The sequence below is a fragment of the Gymnodraco acuticeps genome, unplaced genomic scaffold (genome assembly GCF_902827175.1).
Source record: "Gymnodraco acuticeps unplaced genomic scaffold, fGymAcu1.1, whole genome shotgun sequence".
NCBI lineage: Eukaryota > Metazoa > Chordata > Actinopteri > Perciformes > Bathydraconidae > Gymnodraco > Gymnodraco acuticeps.
The window spans coordinates 257,408-280,427 of NW_022991063.1; the positions used below are offsets into that span (position 1 = coordinate 257,408).

At 43.2% G+C, this 23,020-nt stretch overlaps 2 protein-coding genes across 3 annotated transcripts in view; one reads left to right on the forward strand and one right to left on the reverse strand.

Annotated features, from left to right (window-relative positions):
• The window catches only part of LOC117559919 (PC-esterase domain-containing protein 1A-like), an 83,141-nt gene extending 69,466 nt beyond the window's left edge, over window positions 1-13,675 (forward strand). The window contains exon 10 of the mRNA XM_034236642.1: window positions 13,549-13,675. The gene's annotated coding sequence lies outside the window, so the exon portion shown is untranslated. The remainder of the gene's footprint in view (window positions 1-13,548) is intronic.
• A 5,162-nt stretch (window positions 13,676-18,837) lies between these two features.
• Window positions 18,838-23,020, reverse strand: part of lrch4 (leucine-rich repeats and calponin homology (CH) domain containing 4) — a 71,666-nt gene continuing 67,483 nt past the window's right edge. Inside the window, exon 18 of one of the 2 annotated variants that reach the window (XM_034236640.1) lies at window positions 18,838-19,125. In XM_034236640.1, coding sequence (XP_034092531.1) covers window positions 19,003-19,125 — 123 coding nt within the window. In that variant the 3' untranslated portion in view covers window positions 18,838-19,002. The other variant, XM_034236641.1, reaches the window with a different exon arrangement.

Below are 23,020 nucleotides of genomic sequence, written 5' to 3' on the forward strand. Positions count from 1 at the left end.
GCATAAATGAGGCCACTCCACCCAGCCATATCAATACTCATATTAGGCATGGGCCGAGGAGGTGGAGTTGCAGCAATCTTTGACTCAAGTTTACTTATCTATACTAAACCAAAATTTAATTATACCTGCTTTGAAAGTCTCGTTTTTAGTCTTACGCATCCGACCTGGAAAACTTTGCAGCCAATCTTATTTGTTACAGTGTACCGTGCACCAGGTCCTTATTCAGAATTCTTATCTGAATTCTCTGAGTTTTTATCAACTTTGGTTCTTAAAACAGATAAAGTAATTATCGTAGGTGACTCGTCATGTTGACGATGATAAAAATAGCCTTACTGTTGCATTTAACTCTATATTAGATTATTTTGGTTTTCGTCAGAGTGTAAATAAACCAACCCACTGCTATAATCACACTCTCGACCTTGTTCTGACTTATGGTATTGAAATTGAGCAACTATTAGTCGAACCGCATAATCCTGCTTTATCCGACCATTTCTTAGTAACTTTTGAAGTACTGTTACTAGACTACAAAGCATTAGTCAAAAGCTCCTGCAGCAGAAACCTATCTGTTAGTGCTATAGCCAAATTTAAGGAAGAGATTCCACCAATACTTAACTCGATAGCATGTCTGCATGTAGGGGAGGAAACTTATACAAAATGTACACCACCCCAAATTGATCATGTTGTTGATAGTGCTACAGATGCGCTGCGAATAAAATTAGACTCTGTTGCTCCTTTGAAAAAGAAGAAAATAAAACAACATAGATTAGCTCCATGGCATAATGCCGAAACCCGCAAAAGTCGAGACAACTTGAAAGGATATGGCGTTCCACTAAACTTGAAGAATCTCGTTTAATTTGGCATATTACTCTCAATGAATATAAGAAAGCACTGCGTAAAGCGAGAGCAGCCTACTACTCTTCATTAATAGATGAGAATAAGAATAATGCAAGATTTCTTTTCAGCACTGTAGCCAGGCTGACAGAGAGCCACAGCTCGATTGAGCCTTCTATTCCCATAGCACTCAGTAGTAATGATTTTATGTGCTTTTTTGATGATAAAATTGTTACTCTTAGAAACAAAATTAATGACCTCTTTCCTTTGACCAGTATAGTGTTATCAACAGCTCCCGGAAACGTAAGTTCTAATATTACACTAGATAGTAAACTAGAATGCTTTTCAGCCATAAACCTTGAACAATTAAATTCAATGATTCTCTCTTCTAAACCATCAACGTGTATGTTAGACCCAATTCTAACTAAGCTGTTGAAGGAAGTTTTTCCATTAATTAGCACTTCTTTATTAAATATTATGAATATGTCTTTATTATCAGGCTATGTTCCACAATCATTCAAAGTAGCAGTGATAAAACCGCTTCTTAAAAAGCACAACCTCGATCCAGAGGTTTTAGTCAATTATAGACCTATTTCCAATCTTCCGTTCCTCTCAAAAATTCTTGAGAAAGCGGTCGCAAAACAGTTGTGTGATTACTTAAAAAACAATGATTTATTTGAAGATTTTCAGTCTGGCTTTAGAACACATCATAGCACAGAGACAGCTCTGGTTAAAGTCACAAATTATATTCCAATAGCCTCAGACAAGGGACTTGTCTCTATTCTTGTTTTGCTCGACCTCAGTGCTGCATTTGATACTATCGACCATGATATCTTATTACAAAGACTAGAGCACTTAGTTGGCATACAGGGAACTGCTTTAGGACTGGTTTAGGTCCTATCTATCTGAACGCTCTCAGTTTGTACGTGTCAATGATGAATCTTCCACGCAAACCAAAGTTAGCCATGGAGTGCCACAGGGCTCAGTGCTCGGACCTATTTTGTTCACATTATATATGCTTCCGTTAGGCAATATTATAAGGAATCATTCTGTACATTTTCATTGTTATGCGGATGATACTCAACTATATTTATCAATCAAGCCTGATGAAATTAATCATCTAAATAAAACTCAAGACTGCCTCAAGGACTTAAAAACGTGGATGACCTTAAACTTTTTGATGTTAAACACGACCAAAACTGAAGTTATTGTACTTGGCCCGAAGAATCTACGAAACAAATGATCTAAAGATATACTAACTATGGATGGCATTAATTTGGCCTCCAGTGAGACTGTAAGGAATCTTGGTGTTATATTTGATCAGGATTTATCCTTTAACGCCCACATAAAATCAATTTCAAGGACCGCCTACTTCCATCTACGTAACATTGCAAAAATCAGGCATATCTTGTTAACATGTAATCTCTTTGCGCCTATACTACTGGCCTTACGGTAGTCTAGGTTGCCCTCTTGAGACTGTGAAACGCATGCACAGTTAGTCTGTGTCGACCTGGAGCATGAGGTCCACTGTTCGTTAATGGCTCTGTATTGGTGTTATGCACGTTGATTGAATAAACCAAGTTAACAGAAGATAAACGTTGTGTTTATTTGTAGTAGACTAACATTGGTAGCAGAGGATGGTTAGCAGAAGATGGCTACTGCTAACTACAAAGTTCCACCGAAGTTCGACGAATCCCGACCATACGAGTGTTGGACAAATGAAATCACCATTTGGAAGCTGGTTACTGAACTTGATAAGAAGAAACAAGCCCTCGCCGTTGTCCTGGGGCTGGAAGGAAGGGCAAGGGACATCGCCATGGAAATACCCGCTGTGGATTTGAACAACAACAATGGTATGGACACACTGCTAGCAAAACTAGATGGTATGTTTCTCAAAGAAGAGAGAGACCGCGCATACGATGCTTACTCTTTTTTTGACTGTATCAAAAAGGAGAGCTCCGTGTCCATGGCGGACTATGTGATTGACTTTGAACAGCGATACAACCGAATAAAAAAGTACGACAAGACTCTTCCTGACGCCGTGCTAGCTTTTAAACTTTTGGACACGGCTTGTCTAGACGAGAAAAATAGACAAATGGCGCTGACTGCGTGTACAGATGTAACGTTTGCTGCAATGAAGTCCGCGCTGAAGAGGATCTTTGGGGGGAGAGTGCAAGGCGGCACATCAAACGGAATACACGTTAACGATGAAGCGTTATTCACAGAGCAATGCTCACAAGGAAGATTCAGACGTCCAACAACGCAGCAGTTTGGACAAGTTGGACAACAAAGGCAACCGTCACAGGGTACCAACCCACTGGATAGGTTCGGTAAGAGATCAAAATGTGCTATATGTCAGAGCACGTTCCATTGGGCTAAAGACTGTCCTCACAAGAGTAGCGAACAAGTAAAGCTAACTGAAGATTGAACAAAGGTAGAGGAATGTGACATTACACTGTTTACTAAAGTCTCACTGTCTGAATCAGAGGTATTTCTAACTGAGTCTTTAGGGACGGCTATCATTGACACTGCATGTACCCGCACAGTCTGTGGAGAAAAATGGTTGGACAGCTTCCTCGCTGATCTCAGTCAAAGTCAAGTGACCCAGATTGTGAAAAGTGAAACTCCAAGCTCCAGACCATTCCGTTTTGGAGATGGAAATATAGTGCATTCCTCCAGAATACTGAAACTGCCTGCCAAAATAGGACAGACAAAATGTCGAGTGGAAACTGAAGTAGTCAAAGCTGATATCCCACTACTTCTGAGTAAGACTTCACTGAAAAGGGCAGGAACCATCTTGGACATGGAGAATGATAAAGCTGTGATGTTTAAACAGAATATCCCTCTTGAACTCACCAGTTCAGGACACTACTGTATAGATATCAGAGACAAGGACACAGGAATGAATCAAATTGAAATTAAAGATGTGGTCCTTACAGTCACAGAAAACAGCCAGAATGAAGATGAGGTCCTTACAGTCACAGAAAATATGACCTCAAATGAGAAACACAAAGCTCTCCTGAAACTACACAAACAGTTTGGTCACGCCTCCGCAGAAAGACTACAGCGACTCCTCAGCATTTCGGGAAATAAAGACAAAGATTGTGACACTATTTTACAACAAATAGTACAGGAATGTGACATATGCCAGAGATACAGCAAGACCAAGCCGAAGCCTGCTGTGGGCTTGCCTCTGGCTTCAGAGTACAATGAAACGGTGGCAGTGGACCTGCACGAGTTGGAGCCAAGTTTATGGTACCTTCACATCATAGACCAATTTACACGTTTCAGCGCTGGAAGCATTGTGAAAACAAAGAACTCCTCTGTGATGGTGAACTCTTTCCTTCATACATGGATCAGCGTCCACGGCCCACCACGGAGACTTTACAGTGACAATGGAGGAGAATTCAACAATGCAGAGTTCCGTGACATGGCAGAGAACTTTAACATTGAGACAAAAACCACGGCAGGATACAGCCCCTGGAGCAATGGGCTACTGGAGAGACACAATCAGACCCTCACCGACATCATCCAGAAGGTCAGACGGGAAAATGGATGTGACTGGCAAACAGCCCTAGACTGGGCTCTCATGGCTAAGAACAGTATACTCAATGTGCACGGCTACAGTCCTCATCAACTGGTGTTTGGCCAGAACCCCAACCTTCCTTCTGTACTGGTTGATAAACCACCTGCGCTAGAAGGTACCACTATGAGTGCTAGAGTAGGAGAGCACATTTCAGCCTTGCATGCCTCTAGAAAAGCATTTACTGAAGCAGAGTGCTCAGAAAGGATAAGACGAGCACTACGTAAGCAGCTCAGACCCACAGATGAGAAATATGAGGTGGGTGACAAGGTGTATTACAAACGAGCTGAATGCACTGAGTGGAAAGGACCAGGGATAGTTATTGGTCAGGATGGGGCTGTTGTTTTTGTGAGGGATGGTGATTGCCTAGTGAGAGTGCATCACTCTAGGCCAGGGGTGCCCAACCAGTCGATCGCGATCGACCGGTCGATCGCGGGGAGATTCCCAGTCGATCGCGAGATGTGTCTAACAATAGAACAACAATATTCAGTTTTATCATTAATGTCCTATAACATAATCTTCCTGTGCCAGAATAATGCACTTGAACGCATCAAAGCTTTGTGATTGGCCGGCGTGACCCCATGTGTCGGGGCGTGGCTAGTGGGCAGTGCACTAATTCGCTAACGTTGTCCGTGTCAACAGGAGTGACAGTCCGCACACAAACAAGACCGCAATTATGGCAGAAGCAAAACATATATAATTTTAACTCCGAGTGGGAGGATGATTATTTTTGTATTTATTCCAATTCAAAGTCCATCTGTCTCATCTGCAATGCGAGCGTAGCTTTATCGAAGAAGGGTAATTTCGGTGCGGCATTTCAAAACAGTGCACAAACGCTACGAGACGGAATTCCCTCCTAATTCTGCCCTACGCTCCAAAAGGGGAGGGGCCTGAAAGGACAGCTAAATGCACAGCAGTCCATTTTCACCAGGCCCAACAACAAGAGCAAGGCTGCTACCATAGAATCTTATTGTGGCAGTCACGTTCTTGCGAAACACATGAAGTCTTTCAAAGATGGCGAAGTTGTGAAAGAAGCATTCCTGGAGGCTGCCGACGCGCTTTTGGGGGACAGTAAAAAACAGTAGCATTTCAACAGGTTTTTGATAAAAACTCAAGTTAGATACCGATAACTTATTCATTATAATTATTGTACAAAATGGTATAAGAATGCAAACTTAAATTGATTATAGTCTATTATCAATTCAGGTTAAGAAACTAGTGTTGCTTGCATCCTATTTTAAAAAGGCATTTCTTTTTATAATCTACTAAAATGCAACAAAAAAATTGTTTGATTTTTATTAATTTTGTCTTTTTTATTGCACTTTGGCAGCAGATTCCTGTGTAGCTTCAGATCTGAGTTGTCTTATTGGTAAGCCTAATTTATACTTTTGTAGCAACACTATTTTTATATAATGGCAAAGAAAGGGTTCAGAGTATTTTATTTTTTCCCTGTGTCATATGTGGCAGCACTGTTCAATGTTTCTTGAAAACATTACCCACTGTAGTATGTGACGTGTGAATAAACACCAACTCTGTATCAACAACACTGTTGTGTAACTTCAGTTAAATACTTGTATGTGTGTAGATTAGAAAGAGGTAAGATAAAGGATTTGCATTATTTTATGGAGTATTAATCGTACAAAGGTCAGTTTTATATAAGTAGAAGTGTGTATTTACGCTGTCAGTAATGGCTACGCCTCTCTATTTGGACTGGTAGATCTCGGCAGACTGGCAACTTTAGAAGTAGCTCTCGGTTCAAAAAAGGTTGGGCACCCCTGCTCTAGGCTTTCCAAGGTGAACACAAAGGTTAATGAAGAGCAAATGGTACAAAATGATGCTGACACAGAAGCAGGAAGTGAGCAAGGTATAAACAATGCAACTGGTAGTTTAGACAGTGAGCAAAATACAGAGAATGAACAACAGTTCGGTGACAGGGAAGCCAATACAAGTGAAGCGATCGATCCTCCAAACACTTTGAGTAGCGTAACACAAACTGAAATGGCGCATAGGCCTAATCTAATGCCCATAATAATCCTGCCCCTTCTGCAGGTGTGAGTTTAAAAACAGGACAGACTGTAACATATATGAACAGAGGTGACAATACTCTACTTAAAGCAAGAGTCTTAGGGAGATCAGGTGGTAGAGTGTCACAGGTGGATCCGGCAGTCTTTTACTGGTTGGATGAGCAATGTAAGGTCACTGGGGTGCTTGCGTGTCATGTAGATGATTTTCTTTGGGCAGGCTCATCAAACTTTTCATCCAATGTGATCCCTCAACTGCAGTCTGCATTCAAGGTTGGGCGTGAGGAGCATGAAAAGTTCTCCTATGTAGGAATGGATTTGGTAACTGTTAACGGTGAAGTTCAGGTACATCAACAACGTTATATCGAGAACCTGGAGCCTATTCCCATACAAGCAAGTCGGGCCACACAGAGAAATGAACCCCTCAACGAAACTGAGAGAGAGCAGAACTTTACGATCAAAAATAGGACAGATCCTATGGGTTGCTAAACAGACAAGACCTGATGTAATGTTTGATTCATGTTGTTTGGCTTCTAATATAAAAGGGGCAACAGTACAGTCTGTTCATGATGCTAATAAGATCATCCGTAAGCTAAAGTCTGAAAAGGTGACACTCAGATTTCAACATCTGGGAAACAGTGATGCTTTGAACTTGATAGTTTTCAGTGATGCTTCATTTGGAAACCTCCCAGACGGAGGTACACAGGGAGGTACTTTTATAACACTTATGGGAGAAAGAGGGAAGTTTTCCTCCCTCTGTTGGCATTCAAAGAAAATCAGACGAGTGGTTCGCAGTACCCTTGCAGGGGAAACTCTTGCCATGTCAGATGGGGTAGACAATGCAATTTTTCTAGCCACACTGAGCTCACTACTGGAAATGCTGGACTGAATGCACCCCCTATACTCTGTGTGACTGATAACCACTCTCTGTTCGATGCGCTCAAGTCCACAAAACAAGTCACAGAGAAGAGACTCAGGTTGGAAATCAGTAGCATTAAGGAGCTCATACAGAGCAAGAGGATCAAGCAGGTGCGTTGGTCAGACACAAAATCTCAGCTCGCTGACTGTCTCACAAAAAAAGGAGCTTCGGCTCTTGTGCTCTTAAAAGCACTCAGTGAAGGACAATGGGATCTGGGTTAAAGTGTCTGTTGAAATGGAACATTGTAAACACCTTTGTTTATGTATTTGTTTCTTAAATGTTTCCCTAATTTATGTTGACTACTCAGGGAATTTAAACATTTTTGTTTTAAGTCACTGTATGATTGTTTTATGATTCATGCAATGTAAAGTTGTTTTTGTTTTGTTTATTTCTTTAAAAAGATAGAATGAGATTGTTAACATGTAATCTCTGCGCCTATACTAAGGCATGGTCACACTGCCCAAACGCATGAATTACGTATGAATTTCGCACACATTTTTAGTCTTACGCGATACATCTGTCATTTGCGTATTTCATCATTTTTTCTGACGTGGAACCTCAGTGGTTGTATGTGGATGTACGCCCGATCATCGTTTTACGCGATTCCTGGTTTTGAGCAGCTCAAAAATCGGTTTGCGTAAGACTTTACGCAGTTTTAAGCTGTTTTTACGTTATTTCTGCGTAGATTGCGTAGTTCTTACGTGGACAATGCGCGAAATATGCGTAGAATATTAGTGATTGTTCGCGAAAATGTTGCCGCTGTCGCGTTCATCGATGACTTTTCACTGAAGAATAACAGACATATCACGCATGTTCCGCACTAGTAACACGTATATTTCACTTAAAATCACTGACAATCACTTAAAAAAATCTTTATTGGCGTATATACCTCTAACAGAACACGTAAATAAGCGCATGCAATACTTATGAAATACTGATGAGTCACTGATGTATCACTAACAACTCACGTATGATTGGCACTATATAAAAGCGGCTATTTTTTCAAGTCCTGCCATTATTGTCCTGCTGCCAAGGGGTACACATCTCATCAGCATGAACCCCCAGAGGAGAGATGTCCTAGTATTCCTGCTCCAGAACCAGAATGATCAGCTGCTGCACGTTCATGAGATGTTGGCCAGGAGAAGGAGAAGAAGGAGGAGAAGACAAGCTAGAAACATCTGGGTGAGAGAGTGGATCTTTAGAAGACCAGAGCTGGGCTTGTATGATCGACTGATGGTGGAGCTCCACAATGAAGACCCAAGACCCTTCCAGAACTTCATGCGTATGCCTCCAGACATGTTTGACGAGATTGTCCAGAGGCTGACCCCCAGAATTACCAAGAAGACAACCAACTGGAGAGCTCCCCTTGATCCTGGTCTGAAGGTGGCCCTTACCCTTCGTCACCTAGCATCTGGCGCCAAGTACCGTGACATGCAGTATGCCTGGAGGGTCCCCCCACAACACTATCAGCAATGTTGTCAGAGAAGTCTGCGAGGCCATCATAGAGGAGTACCGAGATGAGCAGATGTCACCTCCCACCACTCAAGAAGGCTGGCTGGAACTGGAAAATGACTGGTACCAGAGATGGAACTTCCCCCACGTCATCGGCGCTATTGATGGCAAGCACGTGGCATGCAAGGCTCCCCCTCACTCTGGTTCTGAGTACTACAACTACAAAGGCTTCTTCAGTATCATCCTCTTTGCTATGGTGACGTCTGATTACAAGTTCCTGTGGGTAGACGTGTCTGGTAATGGCTCCTCCTCAGATGCTCATATCTACAACAACAGCGAGCTGCGTGAAGGCCTGGAGCACAACAACATCATGGGATGGCCACAGCCAGAGCCTTTGCCCCACGACACTCAAGATGTGCTATACTTCCTGGTGGGAGATGACGCCTTCAGCCTGAGAACCTACCTGATGAAGCCCTACGGTACCAGGAACCTTTACAGGGAACCAAGAATCTTCAACTACAGGCTGTCAAGGGCCAGAAGAGTGGTGGAAAATGCTTTTGGCATCCTTGCCAACAGATTCCAAGTTCTTCTGAGCACCATGAACCATCACCCTGATAATGTAAGGCTCATCGTCAAGGCCTGTATGCTCCTACACAACCTCATGCGGACTCGGTACCCTGTGCTTCAGAATCGCCTGGTCGATGTGCAAGGCCCGAATGGCAACATGCAACCTGGTGCCTGGCGAGAGGGGAGAAACTTGGAAGACACCCGTGTTGTTCAGGCACCCAACAGAGCATCCAAGGAAGGCAAGAGGCAAAGGAACTTGTTGAGGCATTGGTGCAACTCTCCAGCAGGTGCTGTCCCCTGGCAAGACCGGATGGTGGACGTCTAGACAACCTGGAGTCAGGAGGCTGTTATGTTTTATTGTTATAATGGAATATGAAATAATTTGTATTTTGTATGTTTCTGTATGTTTGTTATATGTAGTATATGTTTATTGTGGTATGTTGAAGAACTTTTTTCATGTTTTGTCTAGTGTTTTGTACTGTACTTCATTTCTTTTAAAGACTATTTATTACAAAATTGATAACACTTCACACCACCATGTCTATTCATATTCACATGTCAAGCATACCAACTTCCACACAAAACAAATAACTAGTAGCTAAAGAAAATTTCATTTATTCAACAATAACAATAACAATCTTCTGCTGCAACTAGTTCTAGTCAGAGTCACTGTCCTTCTCATCACGCTGAGGAGCTGGAGGTGTATTCAGGGACTGTGTGCTGGGTCTGTTGGAGCTGGGGGTCGGCAAGAGCTGGCTGTCAAGGCTGAAGGCGGAGAGGTTTATTGACCCATCGAGAACTTCTTGGCTTGTTTGCAGAAGATTGAAACTGGATGCCGACAAGCGCTGCTCACCAGAAGCAGCAGAGGAAGTGTGACTCTGGCTCTGGTGAGGCTGCTGGTATTGACTAGGCTGCTGCTGCTGGTACTGCTGGTACTGAAGACCTTGATGCTGGTACTGCTGGAAAGGCTGCTGTTGGTACTGAGGAGCCGGCTGCTGCTGGTAGTGAGGATCCTGCTGCTGCTGGTACAGAGGAACTTGCTGCTGTGATTGGTGGAAGACAGGTGGAGCAGACGTGGCCTGGGCAGGTCTTGCAGGCTGAGGAGCTGGAGCAGTGTCCTGGGAAGCAGAGTCAAGGAGATTAGAGATGCAGGTCTTCAGCTGCTGGTATTGCTCTGCTGGTGCTGCACGCAGGCTGTCCGACACATATTTAATGAACACCTCACGCTCAGAGGACTGGGCAGGTTTCTCTTGTATGAGCTGAGCTAGCAGTTTTTGGTTCGCCTTCATGGTGTCTCTCAGCTCTTTCATCCACTCTTCCTCCTGGTCGCCCCTCTCCCTCTTCCTCTTCTTCATGGGTCTGGAACTGTGGCCTGCCTCGGCTGCCTCGGCTGAAGTCCTCTCCACCACCTCCAGGTTGGCATCAAGGGAAGTTGGTGCTTGCTCCTGGTCACTGTCTGGCTCAGAGTCACTGACACGGGCTGGTTGGGTGGACGTGGTCATCTGCAAGTTGACCATGGGTGCTGACTTGGTAGATGGCAACTGGGTCTTGTAAAACTCGCAGTTGTCGATGATGAATTGTTCCCGGTCTGTGTACTTCTTCAATGCCTGGCCAGACTTCACCTTGTTGAGCCGGACATACCAGTCCTTCACAGACTTCCACCAGCCCATGATGTGCTCTACAGACATACCAATCTCAGCAGCCTTGGCACCCCAAATCTCCCTGCGCTTCTTGTAGTCTCGATGGCCCCGCCGCCACGCTGCTTCATGCTCTGCCATCCACTCAAGCAGACTTTCTTCCTTCTCTGCTTCAATGGAGTAGTCATGCTTGGGATTTGCTTTCCCCTTGGACTTGCCCTTGCCCTTGCCCTTGCCTGCAGAGGGTTCAGGACGGTTATCTTCAGCACCAGATTTAGCAGCAGCGTCATCAGCAGCAGCAGCAGCAGGGGGAGCATGCACCTCGGCTTGGATTTCAAGAGCAGGTGGAGGGCTCGGGGACCTGGCGACCTCTTCATCTTCATCTTCAGCGGCATTATTTTCAGTAGGAGCAGGCACAGCATCTACTGGAGCATCTACAGGCACATCTACTGGAGCAGTTGGGGCCTTCCTCTTCTTCTCCCTGGTCTTGGATGGCTGACGGCCTTTCTTGGGAGGCATGGTCTCTTCTCTATAGTATGATGTGGTGGCTTCGACTGTTGAAACGGTAATGCCACACCCCCGTCAGTGCCAGCTTATATATGCGCGGAGCGGATGCGATTGTGACGCCCGTTGTTAGCGGCTCATGAGCGATCCATAAGTGATTCCTGCGTGATTCATGCGCGACCTATACGCAGTTCATTAGTGATAGAGCGCAGGTTATGCGTGGAGCTTTCGTCGTTCACAAACACCTATTGGCCATGTTTGCGGGCTATGCTCTGATTTGCGCTGAAGTGCGTGCTTTGTTAGTGACATTTCCGTAGTTCTTGCGCAATTCATCGGTGATTTTTCATCACGTAAATCAGCAAAAATTGTCAAATTCTCCACTAACAATCACGCACAACCAAATCTTAACAAAATGTTTACGTAATTCATGCGTTTTGGGCAGTGTGACCATGCCTTTACGGTAGTCTAGGTTGCCCTCTTGAGACTGTGAAACGCATGCGCAGTTAGTCTATGTCGACCTGGAGCATGAGGTCCACTGTTCGTTAAACTAGTCCATGCATTTGTTACTTCAAGGCTGGATTATTGTAACTCCTTATTATCAGGGTGTACCAAGAAGTCAGTCAAGTCGCTTCAGCTGATTCAAAATGCTGCAGCTCGTGTACTAACCAGAGTTAGGAAAAGGGACCACATTACTCCTGTTCTGGCTGCCTTACACTGGCTCCCTATAGAACACAGGATAGAATTTAAAATTCTTCTTCTCGCCTACAAAGCCTTTAATGGGCAGGCGCCATCTTACCTTAAAGAACTCATTATACCCTACTGTCCTACTAGGGCATTGCGTTCCAAGAATGCAGGGTTGTTGGTTGTTCCTAGAGTCTCTAAAAGTACAATGGGAGCCAGAGCCTTTTCTTATCAAGCTCCACATTTGTGGAATCAGCTTCCAGTTTGTGTTCGGGCGGCAGACACCCTATCCGTTTTTAAGAGTGCGCTTAACGGCCCGTCCACACAGCGGCGTGCGTTGACGCTTGCCGGCGGGCGTGTCTGACACTCGACCAACAACCAATCACATGAATCTCCCGCCCCTGACACACAAGCAGCGGTTTGATTGGCTAGAGCTTGTACTGGCATATGATTCGATTGGCTGACGCTTCTGCCGAGGCGTCAAAAGTTGAACATTGCTCAACTTTTGCAGCGAGCCACGCCAGCAACGCTCCGCGTCGCTTCCCACGATGCAGTTCGGCTAAAAGTGACGTCACCCCATTCAAAGTGAATGGGCAGAAGCGTTGGAAGCTTCAACGCACGCCGCTGTGTGGACGGGCCGTAAGACCTTCCTTTTTGATAAAGCTTATAGTTAGGGCTGATTAGATTCAGCCCCTAGTTTTGCTGATATAGGCTTAGTTTGTCGGGGGACATCTTACTTCTTCCTTCTCTCTGTCTATACCTGTGTACTCTCATGTTCCGATTAACCCAGCTTCCCCAAATGTCTTTCTTTTTGGTGTCTATATACGCCGGGATCCGGAGTTGTGTGTGTGTGTGTGTGTGTGTGTGTGTGTGTGTGTGTGTGTGTGTGTGTGTGTGTGTGTGTGTGTGTGGTGTGTGTGGTGTGTGTGTGTGTGTGTGTGTGTGTGTGTGTGTGTGTGTGTGTGTGTGTGTGTGTGTGTGTGTGTGTGTGTGTGTGTGTGTGTGTGTGTGTGTGTGTGTGTGTGTGTGTGTGTGTGTGTGTGTGTGTGTGTGTGTGTGTGTGTGTGTGTGGCTTCAGTGGAGATGGAAGGCTCCTCTCTGCTCTGCCCCTCTGTGATTGATGATAATTGAACAGCTGATTTGTTTTGAACATGAATGCTTGAATGTCTCCAGATGGCGTTCTCCATGACAGTTGAATTTCATGTGGATTGAATTTGTACATAATAGCTTAAGTACAGTGCATTTTCATTATCTCCAAACAATTGTGAAATGTTTTTTAAATGGGGGGCATTTGGATCAGCAAGCCAGGCAATACTGCTTCCTATAAAAGTCTGCTGTTTTCCTTTTCTATAGCTCTACTTGGCAATCAGAAGTGTCTGCCCCCCCCCGTCCCCGTCCCGTCAGGGTCCATTGATTGCATCATACAGTAATCAGCCCTCATTCACAGCCTTCACCTGTCGGCACCAATAGCTAATAAAAGGAGTTCTAAGCGCCTTTAATCACAGTAGACCAGACAATAATAGACCTGCTCATGTTCTGGCTGTTGTTGCACTTGTTCTTAAAGATTGCATTTCAGAATAGAGAGGAGACAGGTTCAACTGCCCTTTAATTTTCACCCTTATTTGTTCAATATATTTTGACATCACCCTTCTTTTCCTAACGTATACTACTGCTTTTCTAATGCAGCAGCATGTCACAATTAAATCTTTAAGTAACGGATACTAAATCATTGTTCTGACGTATTACATGGTGTCATTCATTTCAACATACCATTTCTATGTTGTTGTGTTCTTTCGATATACTGTACTGTCATCATTTGCACATAATATAATATACATTTTTTCCTATGTTTGTTTTTTTTGTGCATATTTTTGACATACTAACCTGTTGTTTTGGGCTCATTTCCAAAATACTTACTATGTATACTATACTATATATTTTTTTTTTTTGTGCCTGTTTTTGAAATCCTATACAATCTCTTTTTGTTGCATACTTTTGACCTAATGTTTAGATTTCTTGCATATTGCCAACATACTATATTATGCAGTTTTTTCCACATTTTCGACATACAACACTGTTTTTTTTGTCTGAAATGTTTGACACTCCAAACTGTTGATTTTTGCATATTTTGCACATACTATACTAAGTTTTATTTGTGCATGTACAGTATACTGATAAGACCAACCCTAACCTTGTTCTCCTCTGCCTCCGTGTGTTGTGTAGGTCCACCCCTGCAGCGTGTGCTCTACGGTCAGCAGAACTCAGCTGCTGCTGGAGTCAGCTGCTCTCCCTCTCTACTTCCTGTGCAGCATCATGCTAATCCTGGCCAAGGTTTTCCTGATGCTGGATTCTACAGTCAGTGTAGGTACAGCACACAGTCAGCGACACTTCCCAAGCGTTTTGGTGTTATGACACTGTCTTCTGTTTCTGCTGACAGACCCATTGCCCCCTGCAAACCCGTGGCTTTCACAGCGAGTTCACCCCCAGGCCAGAGCCCCCTGGTCACAGGACGACTCCATGTTAAGTCCAGGTATGACGCTTTCTCTCTGTTATTGTTATGGTGTCAGCTGTAGCATGACATGACACTGTGAGGATGTGGCACAGAGACGTTTGCATTACCCAGCAGCATGTGCTCAGTAAATACATTTGCTTTGCACTGACCAACTCAACTCACTTCTATAATATGTACCATCAGAGTCAATAACTCTGTAACAACAGTTAACATGGAAAATGTTATGGAAATAATAAAAGAATATATTAAAGCTCCATGTAATGCTCCAAAACAGACCTTTGTTTATTTCCCTGCACCCCATCTCTTCAATAAGCAACTCCAAGAAATGTGACAATATATGGATTAGGCAGAACTTCGAAAACCTTCACTCATCAATGTTGGTATTTAGTGTTTGAACTTGGTTCTGAGTTACTACATGTCTTAGCCGGCCATGCCATGTATACGTTTATTTCCAGATGAGGCAGGCTCCTCAGAAAAACCACCAGATTGAGTTCCCTGGATCAGAGTTTCCTGTCCATCTCTTCATTGTTAAACTGTCCAATAATCGTATTATGATGCCATTCGTTTTCCTGTTTTATTTGATACTTTCACAACTTACATTAGATTTTCTCCTGTATTATTTTAGGTTTGAAAAAACGGAATTGTTGTAAACAAACGATCTATCTCCGTGCTTGGTGTGTGTGGAGAGGCCAGGCCACATAATGAGGATACAAATGATGTATACATGAATTTGACTATATGGAAAACATTGACTGGGAGTCAATGGCCAACTCCCCAAATGAACTCATCGAAATCGGCAATAAGACGTTGGTGCAGCTTTAGAAAAATATATTTTTTAAGCGGTGCATCATACATTCACACAATGATTCCAATCAAGATTCTTGTTTAATGTTTCCCATGGGCAGAGATCCACACCCTTGTAGAGAGGATGCTATGTAAGTAATAACACCAACTGAAAGCTGCTCATTATCTCATGAATGCCAATGGTCCAGCAGTGAAACGTAATGATTGTGGTCTTTGTGTCCAGGTGGAGGTTTGAAGTTCCTTCCTCCTTCCAGACAAGATGATCACTGTATGAGGAGGGGGAGGCCTAACTTCAGGAGTCACCCATACCCCCCCCATCCTTCCCCGGGTGACACCCAGGCACCCTACGCACGGATGGTGAGCTGCAGACACAGAAACCCCTCACAGCAGGGACTCAGGACGAGTCTGATGACGTGTCACTGTGAGGAAACTGTGCAGAGAAGAGGACGAGTGAATTTGAAGTCGCAGGCTGTTTCTGGATGTCACTCAGATTTGTAATTAAGGGTTGCTTGGAAGCACACAATACCAGCATTAGAATACACAGATCAGATTGTTCCCCAATCAAATTAGAATTTAGGATAATGGGATTCATACAAGATGTTTTTGACACAAGACTGATAAACCTTTTTTGCATCCTGTCTGACTAATAGGAAATCCTCAGTGCTGTAGCTCACACACACACTGAGCCTGCTCATCGCTACAGAGGCCTTCAGGTCTACTAAGTCTAATCTACTGCTCTCCGTATCTAATGCCTTGATCTGTAGCCTCTGGCAGTCAGCCAGCCACAGGTACAGCGAGCTCGTTCGGAGCAGCACAGTCAGCATTGACCTAGAAATGTGGACAGCCTTTTCAGCCGATAGAAGTTTTTACAAATCAGGCTTCACATACTTTTATGAGAAGAAGAAGAGAAGAAAGCCAACTTGTTAAAGTTGGCTTCAGCCAGTCTCACTGCTCGACAACCTGAACTTGAATGAAGAACAAAAATGAAAACACATATCAGTATTGAGCACTTGTTTTATACTTCTGCTCGTTTGTTGTTGTTGATTGAACCTGAATGATAATGCTAGAGTTTTCTGTGATATGGAGCCACAGCATGTTTTCCTGATTGCACTAAAGAACTGAAACCATTTTCTGCAATGTTTTTTTTGATAATATTTCAATTTTCAATTTTCTCCATTTTTGTATTTGTTTTAATATTTCTTAAAGGCTCTTATTTATTTCATTTGATCACCCCTATAATGTACTTTTCTTTTGTTTAATAAATCATCGTGTTGAATGCTCAACTAGTGTGAACAACGTCCAGGGTGTCTTCCTATAGATATTTGGCGTTTCCAAGCTGCCTGTAATATTTCCAAGCTAATTCTAAAAACATGTTCTGTTTTGTCTTCCTTCATGGTTTTCAATTAAAATATTATTTCAGAATAATTGGTTCATTATTTTTTCATTGTATCTGTGTTGAAAACTAACTTGAAATAGTAGGGCTTTTCCCTTCTTTTTTTTAGATGGTGTAGCTGAAGATAGACGGAAAGGGGGGGGGGGGGGGTGGACAGGGGGGACCCTGCTCTACCAGGTGAGCCCCAAATATATATTTTTTTATAAAGTGATCGGCTAAATATGAATAAAGGTTTACAGTTGAACACTGTCCGGCAGCTGATCATCAGATCTCCAGATGTGAGCAGGGGTCCGGCCCCCCGTGAGTCACAGCCCACTGACTCAGGAGCCCAGCGGCTACAAAGCCCCCCCCCCTCCCCCCTCCCTTTGTCTCAGCTCGATCTGCTTCCTCCTGATATCCATCTCTGTCTGTGTGTGGGGGTTCATTCCTACCCGTCCTCAATTACAGCCCGTAAATGTCAGGCTGACTCTTCAGGCGGTTAGCGTGGGGCTCGCGGGGGCAACGGCTCCGACGTGACGGGAATCTGACCGACGACATTTCCATACACAAGTGTGTGTGTTCATTAGGTGAGAATGTGAGTGCAGGTCCAAGGGGGGCGGTTGCCGTGGATCTTATCAGCTTTCTTTCTAGATAGGCTACTTGCTGGGACATGTTATGAACACAGATTATGCTGGAGCTTTTTCCTAAAATGATGAATGTGCTTTTGATGAGTGAAATATAAATCAAAGAATATTTCAGAAGATATTTGTTGATTCTGGGAATTTATTTTCAAATGTGGGTGAATACAGCGTTTGGGAGGCAGCTGGGAGGACAGGTTGTGTTATGGCGCGTTTCCACTGCAGCGGGGTAGCCCCGTTTAAGCGTCCTCGCTCTGGCCTCGGGCTGCCTCGCTGGCCGTGGCGCATTTCCATTACAGTTTAGGACCTGGGGTAGCAACGCAGTGTAGGCGGGGCGATCGGCTTTGTTTTTGTTCACATTTCGAGTTGTTCCGTCGAGCTCCCGCTGGATTTGATCATCCCCAAGGAGATGTAGGAACGTCGTCACCTCCTCGGTCGACCACGGTGTGCTTTTCTTATTAGACGTAGCCATTTTTGTAGCTCATCCGTTTACAAAATGCTGTTTATAAAAATGCTGCAAGCTTGCTTCTAGATATATATGCGACGCTAGGGATGAACTCGCGCGCGATCTTGTGACGATTCTCTCTGACCAATCAGCAGTCGAGAGTGTTGACGTCACTAGTTCAGCCCTGGCCCTGGTCTGAGGGAACCACGATTTTATGAGGCCGGAAAAAGAGGGAAAAAGTACCCGCTGGCCGGTACTAGGCTATATGGAAACGCCACCAAAAACCGGCCTGGCCGCTTGAGGACGGTTAAGGACGCTTAAACGGGGGCTACCCGCTGCAGTGGAAACGCAATGTTTTATCTTGACTATATTACAACTATATTATAATAAAATATAGTATTTATATTATTGAATTGATTATGATTATTATTAGTAGTAGAAGTAGTTTATTTGCATTAATTATATTTTAATCTTTTTGAGGCTAGTATTTGGCAGGACATGCAGACGTATTCACCTGTAAACGCACACTGAACGACATAAATGCACATTTACCATTTACCTCACTGTATACAAAGTAACTGTGTTGATAATAATAATAAACAGGAATTATATTTGCAAAGTAGCCTACTTTGTTTCCAAAAAAATGTGTTTCACTCCTGTCGGTTGGGGGGGGGCCTCATCTCACAATGTCGCTTGGGGCCCCAAGTTGGCCAGGGGCGGCCCTGGTCGGTATATTTGAAACTGGACAGAGCAGGCTAGCAGTTTCCCTGATTCTAGTCTGAGCTAGGCTAGAGGTGCTCATATTGATTTGAAAACATCTTTCAACTTGTGTAATTCAATCTTCACTTGTAAAGATGAAAAGAGGCTCTGGATCATTTCCATACTGGAGGTCTTTTTATTGTTGACATGTATTGGACACAGTGTGTGTAACTATTGAACATGTTAATATGGAGCGTGGCCCTGAGATGGATCTCCGGAGTGATGCTGTTGAATCTTTGCAGCTCCGCCGGGTCAGCACTGCTTTGAGCCTCGGCCCCTACGTCTGGGTCCTGGGGCCCCGCTGGGAGCTGTCGGCCAGGTCCACCAGTAATTGGACGGTCTGAGCCAGCCGACTCAGCCCCTCGTCCTCCGTGATGAGTTGGGGGGAACACAAGGAATCCTGGGAAGAGAGGAAGAAACATGTACAGATGCAGGTAGGCTTTATAAATACTGTATGATTCATGCAGACGTGCACATGCTTGGACACATTAATTAAGGGGTAGAATTTGCTGCTTTTACCTCTGTTGGAACCCAAAACACGCCTTCTGTGAATATCAGTATGTGCCTTGTTGCTTCCAAGTTGTTTTCAACACATCAAACGAAACAAGCCAGCTGCTAACTCTCAGCTCCAATATGAAGCCTGGCTTTCTGAGTGAGGATTCTTCTAAAAAGTTCTATTTAGACTACATCTGCAGTCATATTGCTCACAATATATACAATTATGCCCAAAGATTTTTGGGCAATTTCCTGAAATATTATATTTCCTTAATGATCAACTAAACATGAGTAGGCTATCACTCTTTCAGCGATCATGGAGGCGTGTCAGGAGCCATGGCTTATATTAGTTGACGGATGCTACATTTACAAAGAATTGTTCAATTTGGACTTACAAATAAATGAAGAATAAATTATATTAATCTTTCTCCTATTATTAAAAATCCTGGATTCCAATCTGGATAACATGTGTCCCCATGTGGCGCCCCACCCTGTAAACAAGTAGGTATTATCTGTTACAATAAATATTGATGATGAAGTCACATGATCTTAACCCTTTGGCTGTGAAATGTATTAGATTGTATTAGCTTGTAAACGGAGAACATGAGGCCAGCTGCTGGTGAAGGGTCACACGCTGACAGGACGTGCTCAGTGGCATTCCCTGGAAAAGCATGTCATTTCAGTCCAGTGGATATCACAAACACGACACACTGTTGGAGTGTTTATTGCCTTCAGGGCTGAAGTGGAAAGCTATTAAACCCGAGTTACTAAAACAACTTCGCTTTGAAACAAGAAACCTTGTGCATCAGAACAAGCACACACTCACACTGTACAGGAAGGAGGGTGGTGTGTTTAATGGAAAAGGGTGTGTGATCGGAATCATAACGTGTTTGTGTCATTCAAACCGTGGCAGTCATGAACTCTGCAGGTGTGCATGTGGGCTGTGTGACTGAGTAGCTAAAGGGGAATGGATACACACTTTTCAATGGAAGCCTCCTGTCCCAGAGCACCCTGGATCACTTGATGCTAGCCAGCTGAATCATGCAGGCAACTAGGTTCCTCAGGCGTGGTTTGATGATGTCATTACCTAGAGGAGGTTAGTGCATCACTAAAGAACAACTGCCAAAGATACAGTGTATATATATATAAAATAAACAAATTTGATATATCACTTGATCCCTACAATCGTTACACTGCAACATATTCAAGTAACCCTCATATTTATTGGATACGTCTTAACGCTGCTTCCTCGTGTATTAAATCCCTGATGTGCTGTTAGGTGTGCAACAGCTCCTGGTTCCATCAGAAACATTTCACTTTTCCCCACGGTGCCTTTTTGGGATTTTCCCTCTTTAATATAACTTTGATAACAAATCATTTCATTCTTTTTTCCAATCCCATTGTTTGCCAATTTTGACATTAATATTTAGACTAGAACTTTTTCTCTTATTCTCTAAACGTGATGTATACCTGAACATGTCTCCAGGTTTGAAGCACTGAAAATGCAGTCTTGTGTCAAATCAATAAACGATTATTTTAAACAGGTCCAAGGAAACCCCAGTATGAGTCTGCAACTATCAATGAACTCACAGGAACATGTGATAAACAAAGCCAAGGATCCACAATGTCTGGATTCTCAAACACAGCCCCCGGAGAACAGATGTCTTATTTATCTCAACTATTGTCACTAAAACAGAAGAAACTTGTACCATCAAACATTATTTAGCTACACACGACAAATGACCATCAGACTGCACCACATGGGATTTCAGTGATAGTAATACATGTAGTGAGTTCAGCTTGAACAGATAGGTGTCACAGCTGCTGTTTGGAGAGCACACAGGAGCTTTTAGAGGTTAGGGCACAGGGCAAAGTGGACATCAGGATATCTGCACGCTGCTCAGACTTCAACCAGCTGAGAAATGGACTGAAAACTCCTCAAATCATTAGATCAGGATAGGGCTTACACAATGACTGTATTGGTTTCCAATTCCAACAATAACGGTTCTATCATAGTTGTGCATTTAGAGAATAAGTCTGGTGTTATTCTATCTTTTTCAGTTTGTCTCGAAATCTCATGAAAAGACCAACAGTCTGTTCCCTCTGAGCTCTGAGTGCACTGGAGACATTTAGAACGGGGGGAGGGTTTGCCACTTAGGCCTCTGCCTGCAGAATCTTTATCTTGTAACAACACAACTTAGTGTTTGAATTCACACTGGAGGAAACCCAAATCTTATCTGTGTGAATCATTTGTATTGGAATTGTTGGGTTGGCTCATTGCTGCCACCTTGTGGCTAGTGTGGAGAACTGGAACCAAATGCAGTGTGTGTGCAAACAGAAGTCATTTGAAAGAGTCCCTTCTCCTCTACATCCCAGATAGCAACTCAGCTCTGTGGAGCTCCTCTTCAGATGTTTTGCTTTGCGATATGGGCCAATTTAAGTTAAGTGCAACTTTGGTACATTCAGCGGGTCTGATTTAAATCCTGCATCCTAATCTAAAACTAGTGCTCTAGCTTTCCAGCAGACGTTCAGGACTGGAGCATCAGGGCACATGGAATACATGTTGGTAGACTCATTGAATGTCACCAGACTTATCCTTTGACAAACATTAGCTTGAAATTAAAATCCTACTTGTTTTGACATTAAATATGTTTATACTTGGGGACCTGATGAGCAGAAAGCACGAGTCAGCAGAAGGCCTGGTGAACAGCTGTGAGTGGACCTTGTGTCTGTGAGGCAGCTGCAGACACCCTGATGAAGACCACATTAAAGAGTTCTGCTGAGTAAGCCAAAGCACAGCAGGCAAGCAGACAAACAGCACACGGTCAAAGTTCATTTTTTAATAATTTCTTTACAGCGGAGGGAAAACACCTTTACATATAGCTTTATATAAACTCAAAAAAGAATCTCAATAATACAAGGGTATCGTATAAATATAAAATACAACTGCAATTCTGTTCCGCTAACATATCAAAGCATGTAGCTTGGTCTAAGCCAGTGAAAGATTACCGATGAAGCTCATCCAGTTTCATTTATAAAATCTACATTTGAATTGAAACAGTATAACATTTCCTTTGAACAGCAGGCTAGTAAAGAACTTGAGACGGGAGCGTGACTTGAGAAGATGTGGACTAAAGGAACCAGTGTGCATAAGGACAATTATAAAATACAATTGCAATATCGACAGAATAGCTTTTTCTATTTGGGGCCCCAAAGTGTTTAATATTAAATACTTTATGAAATAGATATTTGTAAATGTATTGTGTGAAAAAACGTTTAGAAATCTAAACTTGTGAGATGTTATTTCAGAATTCTTACAAGTTTATAGTTGTAGACATTTATTTCAAAAGTTTAATGGCAATTTTTCCAGTGGTACTGCCCCTGCCTTTGAGCAAACTGGCTCAACAACTCCCAGCCAGTTAGCTTGAGAAGCAAACGTGCTAAAGTCCTTCTGAATAAAGCAACAAGAGGTCTGCAGCAGGCGCTGGATGGAGACCACCGTGCTGCTGTGACTTTATGGAAGAAATACAAGTGCACAAATGCTGTGAAATATAGTTTTGAAAAAGGATATTTTGCGTTAAAGCTTCTATGATGACATTCTATTCAACTTTATTAGGAAAAAACAGCTTCCGTATTAATCATTAATGTTTTTTAAGATTGGTTAATTTGCATATTTTAAACAATTGATTTAATATTGAACACTTTGAGCAGGACGATTTCTCCTACAAATGGAGCCTTACGCAGTGGGCCCAACAGTCGGTTGCTGTATGTTATGTTGGTCCCCACTTTGACACGTTTTT